This window comes from Zea mays, chromosome 4, assembly GCF_902167145.1.
Source record: "Zea mays cultivar B73 chromosome 4, Zm-B73-REFERENCE-NAM-5.0, whole genome shotgun sequence".
Classification (NCBI taxonomy): Eukaryota; Viridiplantae; Streptophyta; class Magnoliopsida; order Poales; family Poaceae; genus Zea; species Zea mays.
Window position 1 is genome coordinate 58,919,256 of NC_050099.1, and position 11,892 is coordinate 58,931,147.

Here is an 11,892-nt window from a genome sequence, read left to right on the forward strand (position 1 = left end):
ACACATAAGGGGTTGGAACAATTGCATAGATCACTAACTTTAGTGCCAATGGGAGGATATTGAATATATGCCCAAAAGGCAATCATGATTCATGAGAATGCTAATGGGTCTTTAGGATAAAAGTCCATTAGCAAGTGTAAATGTATATACATATGAATGGATTAACGTGCCTGAGAGATGATCTTAGTCGCCGGCCCCTCTCTCTCTCTCCATAGGGTTGTGAATGCTCAAGACATTGATGTCGTTTCTATCGCTACACGCATGATGATAGCACACCACCTTTGTGGCATTTCATCTCCACAATGTGGACACTATGGAGACAATATTGTTGTTGTTGTAGTGTTGATCAGCAATGAACTTGAAGAGGATAGGTGAACGTGTTGTTGATGGCTTGCTGCCAATGGTACGCAAGGATGTTTGACTACTGATGAGGACATCAACTTCCTTGGATACATTGCAAAGTCTGGTTATAAGAGCACGAGTATGTAATTTAAATCACTAGCTATGTTCTTTCTTAGTCAATTATGTTTCTAACATTATGGTTCGTGTAGAACATGTTTTATTGATTAGGGACCACAGAGTGGATGAAAACAAACTTGAAAAAGGCCAAAGGGTCAAGGATGAAGAGATAGGGTAACTACATCACGCGTAAGTCCAAGCCCAACTTGACTTCGACTCCACGTTGGACTCATGGATCAACCTGGCCACACCAAAATTGATGCCTAGGACGCATATGGACTATTTTTTGATGTTCTTTATGGGCATGTTTGGTTGTCTGGTTCTACACATGCTTGCATAGTGGGGTGCAAGGAGCCGCTCTTTGGTTGTTGTGAGTCAAGACTCAGTGCGTGCGAGACATGTGTTTGGTTACATGTGTGAAGCTATGCAGCCAAACTCGTGCAATCCTTAAAGTAGCTTGGGTCAGGCTCTACAAATACGAGCTAGATGAGTGTATGTCCGAAGCCAAGCTCTAATGGCCCTGGCTCTTAGAGCCAGGCTCGAGGGAGATGTGAACCAAACGCTGTTGGTCACTTGTTGACCTATATGTATGGAAAGGTAAGGAGATAATTTTTTCAACCCAACTAGACTCACTTCAAAACTTTTTTGAACCAATGGAATCGTTGAAATAAGAGAGTCTCCAGATTCTGTCCTAGTATTGTGTTACCATATTTTGGTATGTTGGGATGTGTTTCGTGTTGGAGTGCATTAAGGATGCGTCTAGAGGTCTTGCACGCTTCTAACCCTTATATATTTAGTAGTCGTTGTCATACTAGATCTCGGATTTTGCTTTATATTTAACTTGTCAAGAATAGTACCGCTAATAATCAATTTGCTGAACCTCGCCATTATAATCAATTCAAATGATTGCAACTTCTTCGTTCTTGCTTGTGTTCTCGATTGCACTTGTAGGAATATGTCTTCTTGACGAGATTATCCATGTGGCACATGTGCTAACCAACAGAGCCGTAATGTAGTGATTGCAAGGAGTCGTTTATTCAGAATCTTGGGTCATCAGTGTTGAGATCTTCACCTCAATTGAGTTACCTTCTAGAAGATCGAGACAGACCTTTCCACTTTCACTATATCGACACGTTCTTCCGCTCTACTACGCATCTAGTGGTAAGGATCCATATGTTTATCTTAATTAAAATGGTAGATATGCTTGTGTGTAGCATACAATTTTTTCAACAAATTATTCATGAGTAAACTTTTAGCTCTAGTTTATCAAAAAGGCTGATATGTAGGTTATTTTTAGCCAAGTATTCAACTAGCTATTAGCCAACTAACTAGTTAATCCAAGATAACTTAGATTAATTTTTAAACCTGGTTAAAATCTTGACCTAGCTGATTCATACTCAAAGACACACTTGACCTCTATATTTCTCCTGATGGACAATCTCTACTATATTAAAGCATCAGTTTCGTGCATCGTGCGTCACATGCAATATACGTTGGTCTGTTCCTCTTCTCCGCTTCTCGTCTAACAGTAGGACATTACACTATAAAAAAACCACTCGAACCCAACACAATAGGAAGTCACACGCAGCGCAACACTCCCACATAGTAGCACCTCGCGCTGAAGAAGGACGAGCTACCTATAAAAAAGGGTTGGCTCATTTTCAACTCATACCTTTCTCGGTATTTTAGCTAATCGAAGGTGTAATATTTGTTCTTATCATTTTAATATCTAATAAGTGGACCATATGTTCGATCATTATCAAATTATTGAAATATGATTTGAATTCTGTGTAAAGCTTGAGTTTCTTCTATCAAACAAGAAACGTGTGCTATCAATACGCTGGATACACGGACCAAGTTTAGATCCCAACTCTCCTCTGAATTTGTCAAGGTATCGAATGTCTCGAATCACAGATCTCTAAACTTGACGAGCCTGCGTTGCTCCGCCGCAACCGAAACCCAAAATATTATTCCAATCTTCCTGCAGTACATTGCTTAGTTAATCGAGCAGGATTTCTATAATACACTCTGCAAGACCCTGTAGTTGCTGAGTCTCTCATGCCATGCTTTACACTACACCTAGATGTAGTATACACCCATAAGATGAGGGACCATGGAATCTCCTTCCTCACAAGACACACCACCGCGTGCCGTGACTAGTTAGAGTGTCGCACTCGCTACTGCTCCAAAATGGCAAGCCTTGTGCTGTTGTTGCTCATCTTACTCGTGCCTACCTTATCGTTGCCAGCTGCTCATTGCAATGACAACGTCGGATTCCAGCTCAAGCTGACCCACGTCGACGCGGGCACGTCCTACACCAAGCTGCAGCTCCTCAGCCGCGCCATTGCCCGGAGCAAGGCCCGCGTGGCCGCGCTGCAGTCCGCCGCCGTGTTGCCGCCCGTGGTGGACCCGATCACGGCGGCGCGCGTCCTTGTGACGGCCAGCAGTGGCGAGTACCTGGTGGACCTGGCCATCGGCACGCCGCCGCTGTACTACACGGCCATCATGGACACCGGAAGCGACCTCATCTGGACGCAGTGCGCGCCCTGCCTGCTCTGCGCCGACCAGCCCACGCCCTACTTCGACGTGAAGAAGTCCGCCACGTACCGCGCCCTCCCGTGCCGGTCGTCGCGGTGTGCCTCGCTCTCCAGCCCCTCCTGCTTCAAGAAGATGTGCGTGTACCAGTACTACTACGGAGACACCGCGTCCACCGCCGGCGTCCTCGCCAACGAGACGTTCACGTTCGGCGCGGCCAACTCGACCAAGGTCAGGGCAACTAACATCGCTTTCGGGTGTGGCAGTCTCAACGCGGGCGACCTCGCCAACAGCTCCGGTATGGTCGGCTTCGGCCGTGGGCCGCTGTCGCTGGTGAGCCAGCTCGGGCCGTCCAGGTTCTCGTACTGCCTGACGTCGTACCTCTCGGCGACGCCGAGTAGGCTCTACTTCGGCGTGTATGCGAACCTCAGCAGCACCAACACCAGCTCCGGGTCTCCGGTGCAGTCCACGCCGTTCGTCATCAACCCGGCGCTGCCGAACATGTACTTCCTGTCGCTCAAGGCCATCAGCCTGGGAACCAAACTCCTGCCCATCGACCCGCTGGTGTTCGCCATCAACGACGATGGCACGGGCGGCGTCATCATCGACTCGGGCACGTCCATCACGTGGCTGCAGCAGGACGCCTACGAGGCCGTGAGGCGAGGGCTGGTGTCGGCCATCCCGCTAACGGCGATGAACGACACAGACATTGGCCTGGACACGTGTTTCCAGTGGCCGCCGCCGCCTAATGTGACCGTGACAGTGCCCGACTTTAGGACCGGGCATAAAAACTGAAAACCAAACACCGAAACCGAAAAAACCGAACCGAAACCGAAAAAACCGGAACCGAATAAACCAGATTATTTTTCGGTTACCAATCTGCAGAAACCGAACTAATTTTGGTGTTCGGTTTTTAATTTCGGTTTAAACCGAACCGGAAGCACATGGGCCGGCCCATTAGGCATTCCAGGCCATCACGCAGTCACGCACGCATCGCGGCATCTCCCAGAGCCCCAGACGCATCGCGACATCGCCCAGACGCCCATCGCCCAGAGCCCAGACGCGGAGACGCCAGTCGCCACGCCGAACCCTAACTAGCCGCTGCCGAGTAGCGCCGCCGCTGGCCGCTGCCGAGTCGCGACGCCGCTGGCCGCTGCTGAGTCGCGCCGCCGCTGGCCGAGTCAACAGCTCACCGCGACACTGCACCAGGCACCAGGCACCACCAGCGTTCTCATCCACCATTCAGCCGTCCAGCGTCGACCCAGCCGGCCGGAGAAACTAAGCAACGGAAACGAAGCAGGTAGGCAGGCGTACGCTGCGAAGGTTGCCGGCCGTGGCATGGGTGGCTGAAAGGGAATTAGGCTTACACCTAGTTCCTAAATAATTTTGGTGGTTGAATTGCCCAACACAAATAATTGGACTAACTAGTTTGTTCTAGTGTATAAGTTATACAGGTGCTAAAGGTTCACACTTAGCCAATAAAAAGACCAAGAGTTGGGTTCAACAAAAGAGCAAAGGGCCAACCGAAGGCACCTCTGGTCTGGCACACCGGACTGTCCGGTGTGCCACCGGACATGTCCGGTGCACCAGAGGACTCCAACTCGAACTCGCCACCTTCGGGAATTTCCAGAGGCACTCGCGCTATAATTCACCGGACTGTCCGGTGTACACCGGACAGTGTCCGGTGCGCCAAGGAAGAGCGGCCTCAGAAACTCGCCAACTTCGGGAATCTCCAACGGCTAGTCCGCTATAATTCACCGGACATGACCGGTGTGCACCGGACTGTCCGGTGCAACTCCGGAGCAACGACTTCTCCGCGCCAACGGCTACCTGCGGCACATTAAATGCGCGCGCAGCGCGCGCAGAAGTCAGGCGTGCCCATACTGGCACACCGGACAGTAAACAGTACATGTCCGGTGTGCACCGGACATCCAGGCAGGCCCACAAGTCAGAAGCTCCAACGGTCGGAATCCAACGGAACTGGTGACGTGGCTGGGGCACCGGACATGTCCGGTGTGCACCGGACTGTCCGGTGCGCCATCGAACAGACAGCTCCACCAACGGTCAAGTTTGGTAGTTGGGGCTATAAATACCCCAACCATTCCACCATTCATGGCATCCAAGTTTTCCACTTCTCAACTACTCACAAGAGCTCTAGCATTCAATTCTAGACACACCAAAGAGATCAAATCCTCTCCAAACTCCACACAACACCCTAGTGATTAGAGAGAGAGATTTGCTTGTGTTCTTTCGAGCTCTTGCGCTTGGATCGCTTCTTTTCTTTGGCATTCTTTCTTGTGATCAAACACTCACTTGTAATTGAGGCAAGAGACACCAATTGTGTGGTGGTCCTTGCGGGAAGTTTGATTCCCAAGTGATTTGAGAAGAGAAGCTCACTCGGTCCGAGGGACCGTTTGAGAGAGGGAAGGGTTGAAAGAGACCCGACCTTTGTGGCCTCCTCAACGGGGAGTAGGTTTGAGAGAACCGAACCTCGGTAAAACAAATCCGCGTGTCTCACTTTATTATTCGCTTGCGATTTGTTTTGCGCCCTCTCTTGCGGACTCTATTATATTTCTAACGCTAACCCGGCTTGTAGTTGTGATTATTTTTGAGAATTTCAGTTTCGCCCTATTCACCCCCCCTCTAGGCGACTTTCAATTGGTATCAGAGCCCGGTGCTTCATTAGAGCCTAACCGCTCGAAGTGATGTCGGGAGATCACGCCAAGAAGGAGATGGAGACCGGCGAAAAGCCCACTACAAGCCACGGGAGCACTTCATCGGAAGAGTCCCACACCAAGAGGAAGGAGAAGAAGAAGAGCTCCTCCAACAAAGGGAAGGAGAATAAATCTTCTTCTCACCACAAAGAGAAGAAGGAGAAATCTTCTTCTCACAAGCCGCATCGGAGTGGGGACAAGCACAAGAGGATGAGGAAAGTCGTCTATTACGAGACCGACACTTCATCAACATCCACCTCCGGCTCCGACGCGGCATCCGTCACTTCTAAGCGCCAAGAGCGCAAGAAGTATAGTAAGATCCCCCTACGCTACCCTCGCATTTCAAAACATACACCTTTACTTTCCGTCCCATTAGGCAAACCACCAACTTTTGATGGTGAAGATTATGCTAGGTGGAGTGATTTAATGCGATTTCATCTAACCTCGCTCCACAAAAGTATATGGGATGTTGTTGAGTTTGGTGCACAGGTACCGTCCGTAGGGGATGAAGACTATGATGAGGATGAGGTGGCCCAAATCGAGCACTTCAACTCTCAAGCAACAACAATTCTCCTCGCCTCTTTAAGTAGAGAGGAGTATAACAAAGTTCAAGGGTTGAAGAGCGCCAAGGAGGTTTGGGATGTGCTCAAAACCGCGCACGAGGGAGATGAGCTCACAAAGATCACCAAGCGGGAAACAATCGAGGGGGAGCTCGGTCGGTTCCGGCTTCGCAAAGGGGAAGAGCCACAACACATGTACAACCGGCTCAAGACCTTGGTAAACCAAGTGCGCAACCTCGGGAGCAAGAAGTGGGACGACCACGAAATGGTTAAGGTTATTCTAAGATCTCTCATTTTCCTTAACCCCACTCAAGTTCAATTAATTCGTGGTAATCCTAGATATACTAAAATGACCCCCGAGGAAGTTATCGGGAATTTTGTAAGTTTTGAGTGCATGATCGAAGGCTCGAGGAAGATCAACGAGCTTGATGATCCCTCCACATCCGAAGCTCAACCCGTCGCATTCAAGGCAACGGAGGAAAAGAAGGAGGAGTCTACACCAAGTCGACAACCAATAGACGCCTCCAAGCTTGACAATGAGGAAATGGCGCTCGTCATCAAGAGCTTCCGCCAAATCCTCAAACAAAGGAGGGGGAAAGACTACAAGTCCCGCTCCAAGAAGGTTTGCTACAAATGTGGTAAGCCCGGTCACTTTATTGCTAAATGTCCATTATCTAGTGACAGTGACAGGGGCGACGACAAGAAGGGAAGAAGAAAGGAAAAGAAGAGGTACTACAAGAAGAAGGGCGGCGATGCCCATGTTTGTCGTGAGTGGGACTCCTACGAAAGCTCTAGCGACTCCTCCGACGACGAGGACGCCGCCAACATCGCCGTCACCAAAGGACTGCTCTTCCCCAACATCGGCCACAAGTGCCTCATGGCCAAGGACGGCAAAAAGAAGGTTAAATCTAAATCCTCCACTAGATATGAGTCTTCTAGCGATGATAATGCTAGTGATGAGGAGGATAACTTGCGTACCCTTTTTGCCAATCTTAACATAGAACAAAAGGAAAAATTGAATGAATTGATTAGTGCTATTCATGAAAAGGATGACCTTTTGGATTCCCAAGAGGATTTTCTAATTAAGGAAAACAAGAAACATGTTAAGGTTAAAAATGCTTATGCTCTAGAAATTGAGAAATGTGAAAAATTATCTAGTGAGCTAAGCACTTGTCGTGAGATGATTGACAACCTTAGGAATGAAAATGCTAGTTTAAATGCTAAGGTTGATTCACATGTTTGTAATGTTTCAATTCCCAATCCTAGAGATAATAATGATGATTTGCTTGCTAGGATTGAAGAATTAAACATTTCTCTTGCTAGCCTTAGGAGTGAAAATGAGAAATTAATTACTAAGGCAAAAGATTTTGATGTTTGCAAAGTTACAATTTCCGATCTTAGAGATAAGAATGATATACTACATGCTAAGATTGTTGAACTTAATTCTTGCAAACCCTCTACATCTACCATTGAGCATGTCACTATTTGTACTAGATGTAGAGATATTGATGTTGATGCTATTCATGATCACATGATTTTAATTAAGCAACAAAATGATCATATAGCTAAACTAGATGCTAAAATTGCCGAGCACAACTTAGAAAATGAGAAATTTAAATTTGCTCGTAGCATGCTTTATAATGGGAGACGCCCTGGCATTAAGGATGGCATTGGCTTCCAAAGGGGAGACAATGTCAAAATTAGTGCCCCTCCTAAAAGATTGTCAAATTTTGTTAAGGGCAAGGCTCCCATGCCTCAGGATAACGAGGGTTACATTTTATACCCTGCCGGTTATCCCGAGGACAAAATTAGGAAAATTCATTCTAGGAAGTCTCACTCTGGTTCTAACCATGCTTTTATGTATAAGAGTGAGACATCTAGTTCTAGGCAACCAACCCATGCTAAGTTGCCTAAGAAGAAAATTCCTATTGCATCAAATGATCATAATATTTCTTTTAAAACTTTTGATGCATCTTATGTTTTGACTAACAAATCCGGCAAGGTAGTTGCCAAATATGTTGGGGGCAAGCACAAGGGGTCAAAGACTTGTGTTTGGGTACCCAAAGTTCTTGTGTCTAATGCCAAAGGACCCAAAACCATTTGGGTACCTAAAGTCAAGAACTAAACTTGTTTTGTAGGTTTATGCATCCGGGGGCTCAAGTTGGATACTCGACAGCGGGTGCACAAACCACATGACAGGGGAGAAGAAGATGTTCTCCTCCTACGAGAAAAACCAAGATTCCCAACGAGCTATCACATTTGGGGATGTAAATCAAGGTTTGGTCAAAGGTCTTGGTAAAATTGCTATATCTCCTGACCATTCTATTTCCAATGTTTTTCTTGTAGATTCTTTAGATTACAATTTGCTTTCCGTTTCACAATTATGTCAAATGGGCTACAACTGTCTATTCACTAATGTAGGTGTCACTGTCTTTAGAAGAAGTGATGATTCAATAGCATTTAAGGGAGTGTTAGAGGGTCAGCTATACTTGGTAGATTTTGATAGAGCTGAACTCGACACTTGCTTAATTGCTAAGACTAACATGGGTTGGCTCTGGCACCGCCGACTAGCCCATGTTGGAATGAAGAATCTTCATAAGCTTCTAAAGGGAGAACACATTTTAGGATTAACAAATGTTCATTTTGAGAAAGACAGGATTTGTAGCGCATGCCAGGCAGGGAAGCAAGTTGGTACCCATCATCCACACAAGAACATCATGACGACCGACAGGCCGCTTGAGCTACTTCACATGGATCTATTCGGCCCGATTGCTTACATAAGCATCGGCGGGAGTAAGTATTGTCTTGTAATAGTGGATGATTATTCTCGCTTCACTTGGGTGTTCTTTTTGCAGGAAAAATCTCAAACCCAAGAAACCTTAAAGGGATTCTTAAGACGAGCTCAAAACGAGTTCGGCTTAAGGATCAAGAAAATTAGAAGCGACAACGGGACGGAGTTCAAGAACTCTCAAATTGAAGGCTTCCTTGAGGAGGAGGGCATCAAGCATGAGTTCTCCTCTCCCTACACGCCACAACAAAATGGTGTAGTAGAGAGGAAGAATAGAACTCTATTGGACATGGCAAGAACCATGCTTGATGAGTACAAGACTTCGGATCGGTTTTGGGCCGAGGCGGTCAACACCGCTTGCTACGCCATCAACCGGTTGTATCTACACCGAATCCTCAAGAAGACATCCTATGAACTCCTAACCGGTAAAAAGCCCAACATTTCATATTTTAGAGTCTTTGGTAGCAAATGCTTTATTCTTGTTAAAAGAGGTAGAAAATCTAAATTTGCTCCTAAGACTGTAGAAGGCTTTTTACTAGGATATGATTCAAACACAAGGGCATATAGAGTCTTTAACAAGTCCTCAGGACTTGTTGAAGTTTCTTATGACGTTGTGTTTGATGAAACTAACGGCTCTCAAGTAGAGCAAGTTGATCTTGATGAGATAGGTAATGAAGAGGCTCCGTGCATCGCGCTAAGGAACATGTCCATTGGAGATGTGTGTCCTAAGGAATCCGAAGAGCCTCCAAATGCACAAGATCAACCATCCTCCTCCATGCAAGCATCTCCACCAACTCAAATTGAGGATGAGGCTCAAGATGTTGAACAAGAAGATCAAGAAGATGAGCCACCTCAAAATGACAGCAACGATCAAGGGGGAGATACAAATGATCAAGAAAAGGAGGATGAGCAAGAACCAAGGCCGCCACATCCAAGAGTCCACCAAGCAATCCAACGAGATCACCCCGTCGACACCATCCTCGGCGACATTCATAAGGGGGTAACAACTAGATCTCGTGTTGCACATTTTTGTGAACATTACTCTTTTGTTTCCTCTATTGAGCCACACAGGGTAGAGGAAGCACTCCAAGATTCGGATTGGGTGATGGCAATGCAAGAGGAGCTCAACAACTTCACGAGGAACAAGGTATGGCATTTAGTTCCACGTCCTAACCAAAATGTTGTAGGAACCAAGTGGGTCTTTCGCAACAAACAAGACGAGCATGGTGTGGTGACAAGGAACAAAGCTTGACTCGTGGCCAAGGGATATTCACAAGTCGAAGGGTTGGATTTTGGTGAAACCTATGCACCCGTAGCTAGGCTTGAGTCCATTCGCATATTATTAGCCTATGCTACTTACCATGGCTTCAAGCTTTACCAAATGGACGTGAAGAGTGCCTTCCTCAATGGACCAATCAAGGAGGAGGTCTATGTTGAGCAACCTCCCGACTTTGAAGATAGTGAGTATCCTAACCATGTCTATAGGCTCTCTAAGGCGCTCTATGGGCTCAAGCAAGCCCCAAGAGCATGGTATGAATGCCTTAGAGATTTCCTTATTGCTAATGGCTTCAAAGTCGGCAAGGCCGATCCTACTTTGTTCACTAAAACTCTTGACAATGATTTGTTTGTATGCCAAATTTATGTTGATGATATCATATTTGGGTCTACTAACGAATCTACTTGTGAAGAATTTAGTAGGATCATGACACAAAAATTCGAGATGTCTATGATGGGGGAGTTGAAGTATTTTCTAGGATTTCAAGTCAAGCAACTCCAAGAGGGCACCTTCATTTGTCAAACGAAGTACACTCAAGACATTCTAACCAAGTTTGGAATGAAGGATGCCAAGCCCATCAAGACTCCCATGGGAACAAATGGGCATCTCGACCTCGACACGGGAGGTAAGTCCGTGGATCAAAAGGTATACCGGTCGATGATTGGTTCATTTCTTTATTTATGTGCATCTCGACCGGACATTATGCTTTCCGTTTGCATGTGTGCAAGATTCCAATCCGACCCTAAGGAATCCCACCTTACGGCCGTAAAACGAATCTTGAGATATTTGGCTTATACTCCTAAGTTTGGGCTTTGGTACCCTCGGGGATCCACTTTTGATCTAATTGGTTATTCGGATGCCGATTGGGCGGGGTGTAAGATTAATAGAAAGAGCACATCGGGGACTTGCCAGTTCTTGGGAAGATCCTTGGTGTCTTGGGCTTCAAAGAAGCAAAATTCGGTCGCTCTTTCAACCGCCGAAGCCGAGTACATTGCCGCAGGTCATTGTTGCGCGCAATTGCTTTGGATGAGGCAAACCTTGCGGGACTACGGTTACAAATTAACCAAAGTCCCTTTACTATGTGATAATGAGAGTGCAATCAAAATGGCCGACAATCCTGTCGAGCATAGCCGCACTAAACACATAGCCATCCGGTATCATTTTCTTAGGGATCACCAACAAAAGGGGGATATCGAGATTTCTTACATTAACACTAAAGATCAATTAGCCGATATCTTTACCAAGCCTCTTGATGAACAAACTTTTACCAAACTTAGGCATGAGCTCAATATTCTTGATTCACGCAACTTCTTTTGCTAGATTGCACACATAGCTCATTTATATACTTTTGATCATATCTCTTTTATATGCTATGACTAATGTGTTTTCAAGTCTATTTCAAACCAAGTCATAGGTATATTGAAAGGGAATTGGAGTCTTCGGCGAAGACAAAGGCTTCCACTCCGTAACTCATCCTTCGCCGTCGCTCCAAGCCACTCTCCATCTTTGGGGGAGAGAGCAAAAGGACTTCATCTTTGGTATAATCTTAACCCATTTGTT

At 46.4% G+C, this 11,892-nt stretch overlaps 1 protein-coding gene across 1 annotated transcript; it reads left to right on the forward strand.

Annotated features, from left to right (window-relative positions):
• Positions 1–2,528: 2,528 nt before the first annotated feature.
• LOC103653285 (aspartic proteinase nepenthesin-1) lies at positions 2,529–3,868 on the forward strand. Its single transcript, XM_008680225.2, has one exon. It carries the CDS (start codon positions 2,650–2,652, stop codon positions 3,787–3,789), a length of 1,140 nt encoding a protein of 379 aa, XP_008678447.1. The 5' UTR covers positions 2,529–2,649; the 3' UTR covers positions 3,790–3,868.
• The last annotated feature ends 8,024 nt before the right edge of the window (positions 3,869–11,892 follow it).

What these genes read in the sequence shown, in the direction of transcription:
- LOC103653285 (XM_008680225.2), top strand. Translation starts at nt 2,650, where the DNA reads ATGGCAAGCCTTGTGCTGTTGTTGCTCATCTTACTCGTGCCTACCTTA.